At 33.3% G+C, this 5,787-nt stretch overlaps 1 protein-coding gene across 1 annotated transcript; it reads left to right on the forward strand.

The window, feature by feature from the left end:
* The first annotated feature begins 200 nt into the window (after nt 1-200).
* Nucleotides 201-4,821, forward strand: LOC140954146 (protein ACCELERATED CELL DEATH 6-like). The gene is made up of 5 exons (XM_035061080.2): nt 201-358; nt 1,250-1,985; nt 2,165-2,703; nt 2,948-3,031; nt 4,229-4,821. The coding sequence occupies exons 2-5, from the start codon at nt 1,274-1,276 to the stop codon at nt 4,745-4,747; spliced, it is 1,854 nt and encodes a 617-aa protein (XP_034916971.1). The 5' UTR covers nt 201-358; nt 1,250-1,273; the 3' UTR covers nt 4,748-4,821.
* The last annotated feature ends 966 nt before the right edge of the window (nt 4,822-5,787 follow it).

Genomic DNA, 5,787 nt, shown 5'->3' on the forward strand with positions numbered 1-5,787 from the left:
CCCGCGTGTCATGTCTTCAGCAAGGGGTGCGAGTTTATCTAGCGCTTAGGTTATGAACCCAACGACAAGTGTTTGTAGTCTGGTACTAATCAGCTTGCTGACTGGCCCTAACGCCAGCTGTTTCTTATCTGGATGGTGCCGAGCAGTAGATATCTGCAGCCAGCTGTATTCTGTACATCTATCAATTATCAAACCCAAAACAGTACAATACACGAGAAAAACATGTCTCCCTAACTACAGTGCTTACAGACAAAAACATTCACTGTTTATAACACTGATCCCTAGGCAAAGAGGAGGACGACCAGGGGAGTAACCGATCAGAGAAAAGCAAGAACAGAGGTGAAAGCAGAGGTAGACAGTAAGTCTCTTCCCTTCCCCACTCTTACAATTTCAATTCCACTTAACACTGAATATTTGATTTATGGATTTTTATTGTATAATATAAATTTGATGTTCGATATATCATTTTGTTTAATATATGTACCACACATTGAGTATAATTGATTTCGGGTTTAAATATTGCTCTTTCTTTAACAATGATGTGAAAAGATGAAGTTATCCTTTACACCTAAGTTAATAATTATAAGTAACAATTTAGTGCTACTTGCAGCACGAATTATTTTTGAAGATTCTATTCAAATTCTTAACAAACTGGCATAAGTTGTTTGCGCTAACAAAATTTATATTAATTTGATATATTTATGTATAAAATATATCAAAAGTCATAAAACATTATTTTATTTATAAATACAATACACAAACGCTTAGTTATTCTTGGACCTGGATATAAAAGAATGGCCTTAATTTGATTTTAATACTAATTATTTTTATATTTTAAAAATATTTTAGAAAAAAATTTATTATTTTAAAAAAATTTACTTTAAATCAATATATATTTTTTAGTTTTTTTATATCATTTTGATGTGTTGATATCAAAATTGATATATTTTTTAAAAAATTATTTTAATATATTTTTGAGTAAAAAATACTTTGAAAAACAACTATAATTATACTTCTAAACACATCCAATTTACAAAGCTTTAACAACTTGATTTTTACTTGAATTTAAACATTTATATATATGCTCCTAAATAATTGTATTGAGAAAAATTATGTAGCTAATGTACGTTTCTCTCACCAATACTTCTAATAGCATATCTCTTGCATTCATGTTTTCTATGAATTCTTTAGTTTGCTTGGCCAAATAACAAGACATGTAATTACCACTTTACCACTGGTACAACCGCAGTAAAGTTAAGTCACTCAAGAAGAGATGGAGCACTCAACCGACGTTATACAAATAGTACATGAGGAGCTTGAACAATGGAAGGCAACTAAATTCCCGGTTCGGAATGCAGAGTATGGTTTTTCTGAGCCAAATAAATTACTGCAGAGGGACTTTTATAACTATGCAAAGGAAGACAACTTCAATGCCTTGTTTCATCTCTTGTCCAATGAACTGGAAGTGCTCAATATCATTTTCAAACATGTTGCTGCCTCTGGAAATTCACTGCTTCATGTGGCAGCAAGCCATGGAAGCGAAGGTGTGATACAGCTACTGTGTCATCACTTCCCCCTCCTAATCACCAGGAAAAATTTCCTGGGTGATAATGCGCTTCATCTGGCTGCCAGGGCTGGACGGCCTGACACAATTAAAAATCTCGTCAACCATGTGAAAAATGATCCTCATAAAACACTTGAACTTGCTAGCTTGCTGAGGATGAAGAATAATAAAGGAAACACCCCTTTGCATGATGCAGTCATCAAGGGTTGCCGAGAGGTGAAGAATAATAAAGGAAACACCCCTTCGCATGATGCAGTCATCAAGGGTTGCCGAGAGGTGGCCCGTTTCCTCGTTAATGAAGACCTAGAAGTTTCCTACCTCAAGAACAAGGAAGACAAGTCTCCCTTGTACTTGGCAGTAGAGAGTTGCGACGGGGAGATGATTGATTATTTTATAGAAGCAATGCCGGAAGGAAATTTAGGTAATGACATGTTTTCATCATTTGGACGTGAAAAATAACATGTCACACTTAGAATTATTGGTCTCATTAAAACTGATTCTTCATAATTTCATTTTGTGTAAAGCCTAAAATTCAAGTTATTTCCATGCATTTTGTGTTTTTTGTATTGATTATCTAATTTTTAAATTATGCTGCACTAGAAAAACTAGCGGTCGGCAAGCCGGATATAATGCTTCCCGAGGACATAAAAGGGGGAAATCTCCTTCATCTTGCAGCATCCATGGGCTTCCTTTCTGGAGGAAGACTCCTGGTTAGACGATGTCCTGTTGCCGCATCACAAAGAAACGAAGAAGGCAACTTACCCATCCATGTTGCATGCCAGAAGGGCAATCTTGAAGTAGTAAGCGAACTACTTACTTATTGGTTCGATCCAATGGATTTTCTCAACGAAAAAGGACAGAATATTCTTCATGTTGCAGCGGAGAGTGGACAGAGGAAAACAGTGGAAGAAATATTGGGAAATCGAGATCTGGAAGCACTTATAAATGAGAAGGATTACGATGGAAATACACCTTTGCACTTGGCTGCAATGTATGGCCGTCCTGAGATAGTGCAGGCACTAGCGAGTGACATGCGGGTGGATAAAAGGATTGTTAATAATGAAAAGTTGAAACCATCTGGTGTTGTTGTGAAATTATTGCAAGGCGGACGCTTTAAAGCTCCAAAGTCAGATGGAATGGTATGCTTATATGCTGAGCCTTTTAAAAAAAACTGACCTTATGGTGCCAATTAATGGGCTTGCAATTGCTCTTGAACATCACGGGGGATCATACTCCAAATCAATCATCATATATACGTGCAAAAAATGAAAATGAAAAGGACACCCTTTAACATTACAAAAACTGAATGCAAGAAAATACATTCAAATTCAGTTTCGAATGTATACTTACAAATTAATACTGTCTTTGCTTGTCCTTGCTCAGAGCAAGCGAATCGATACCAAGCATGAGGATGATGCTGCGAGAGGTGTATGGAACAAATCGCAGGAAGCAGAAGTTCGCAAAATGGTAAGATTTTCGGTTTCACAAACTTTCTTTCTTTTAAGTCTTGGCATGTGCCTAACATCACAAAGGGTTTTCATTGCTCCATCATATATCTTAATTTTAACATTATCAATTCTAGCAACTTAGATTTTATTTTCATTTACTAGCACCATAGAATCTCCATCATATTCTTTGGAAGTATCAAAACATTATTTATATAAATAAATATGAAAGTAGCATGCAAAATCTACAATACATTATTTATGTATTCCACTCTAGATCTAGAATCTCAAATAGAGTTATTTATACCAAATCTACCTCCTTATGCCATGTTCCTCCCATGACAATCATAATTTTATTTCCTAGATTACCTTCCATCACCAATGCCTCGTTACCTTTCAAAACCTTTTATTCTATCCAGTAATATTAAACCTAAAGTTATCCTTTTAACTAGTATTGTTTGCACCCATGGCTTGTAGAATGAGGTTTCGCTCAATTTTTTTTTCTAATATTGACTACTTGTGTTGTCAACCTTTTAACTCTTGTGTGTACCCATTCCTTCATCCATCCTCAAGAGTACAAATCTAACTTCCAAAGAAAACGATTGGTCATGGGTCGTATAGAGAGATAAAGAAGAATCAAGCTTCTAGTAATTGCAAATATAGGAACAATCAATACTCATTTAAAAAGATTTTTTAATTGTCATAACCTATAGAATAAAAGAAAACATTCTTTCATGATCTCTTAAAAAATTATAGATTTGGTATAAATACTCATTTTTAAAAATTTCTTTCTTCATCATCTCTTAAAAATCCATCAATACCAGAGGGTTTTGGTTAGCCATTTAAAGAACCATTCACATTTCACTTTATGTGGCATCCAAGTCAAATTATATTCTAGTTGCTTTGGTCCACGTAAGAAGCTAATCAGGTGATTGAAGTAAATATATTCTAGTATAGCAAAAACTTTCACATCCACATTGTGTCCATGTTGCAACTTTATAGAAAAGGGAATGATAGATTTCTTTTAATTACCTTAAATTTGATTAATCCAAAATGGAAATAAAGTTCTTTACTTGCTCAAGAATATGGAATGCCTCGCTGATCTACTAAATAGCGATGAATTACTTCTTCGTTATTATGGGATATTAAGCTAACATTGTCATGATGCTTTATATAATTTGTATAACATATATTTTCTAATTAACACTTTGTTGTTCAGCGTAAGGTATTTAAAGTTTTGGTGGAGGCAGATGATAAGACTGAGTGTGATTTACCAAGAACGACGTTAACGACGGAGCAACTGAACAGAGGGGTAGGGAATCTTCTCGTGGTGTCAGTACTGGTAGCTGGAGTAACCTTCGCTGGTGCTATCACTGTGCCTGGATCAGGTTCTAATCCTAGCAGTGTTTGGTCAAAATATCTGATGAGTTTATATATTTATTTTGACATGCTAGCTATGAATTTCTCCCTCATCGCCGCTATAGTCCTTTGTCAGATATCATTAGGTCATGCCAGTGATGTAAAAACAAGTATGATGATAGCGACAATTTGTAATTTTTACTCCCTTCTCTGCATGGGTTTAGCATTTACATTCATCCTGGCAATGACGCGGCAAGAACACACTAGATCTTTCATAGTCATCATCACATCCCAAGTCTGTTTTGTTCTTATCCAATATTTTTTGTCGTTTAGATTGATAGTTTCAAATGCAAAATCAGTATTTTGTCTTCTTTTCTAATTTGTATCTCTTGTAACAAATAGATATTAAGCTCTTTCTCTTCTCTCTTGTAACGACTTTGGTTATATATAGAGCAGAACATACATGTCACTGGTGTGTCTCTTCAGAGTTCTTCCATGTTGCAGGGTACTTGACTTTCGAATTCTTAGCACTAAATAGTTTGACAACAACTAATCGCGTGCGTTTTTGATAAATATAGTATGTACCAGTCGTGGACCTGAGCTATGATGTGGGGTTGGATTCCTTTTCTTTCATATAAAACATAATGTTCTAAAGCATAGAAAAAATGAATGATAGACCAGTTATAGACTAGACTATAAATAGATTTGTTTTATTTTAATTAAATAATAAAAAAAATAAACAATGAGCTAGAATATATAGAACAAATTAAGAAAAAGTGATCATGATAACTTGAAAAAAATATTATTTCAAAAGAGGATAAAAGATGTAAATCAATTCCCGACCCATTAAATATAAAATAAATTAAATATAAAATAAAGAAATTGGATAAAACAATAGTATAATTCTCAACTAATCAAAATGTTAAAATTTAAAAATGAAAAAAAGAAAAATCAATTATACAGAAAGATAAAAAATAATAATAATTGAAGAAATGAGAATCAAAATTAAAATTAAAAATAAATGTTATTTTTGATTGAAGGGTAAAAGTGAAAAGAAAATTCAATTTAATAAAAGGACTCAAAAAATAAAACTATCAAAAAAATGAGGACTAAATTGAAAAAACATAATATATAACAAATTGAGATTGAAGGATAAAATTAAAAACAACTCAAAATTTCACAAAATGACCAAGAACAGAAATAAAATATCAAGAATAAATGATGAATTTGACATCTCAATAAATTAGAGGACAACTTTGAAATTTCGCATGGACAACATGATTTTCAAGAGAAGAAAAAAGTAAATTGGGATGAGAAAAAAAAGTCATTAACATCACACCGCTACCCCAATAATACCACGTGTCGTCCTTAAAAAAAGAGTATACTGCAGTACTTCTAATGACACAACAAAAACTAGTG

The sequence above is a fragment of the Populus alba genome, chromosome 18, assembly GCF_005239225.2.
Source record: "Populus alba chromosome 18, ASM523922v2, whole genome shotgun sequence".
NCBI classification, from domain to species: Eukaryota; Viridiplantae; Streptophyta; class Magnoliopsida; order Malpighiales; family Salicaceae; genus Populus; species Populus alba.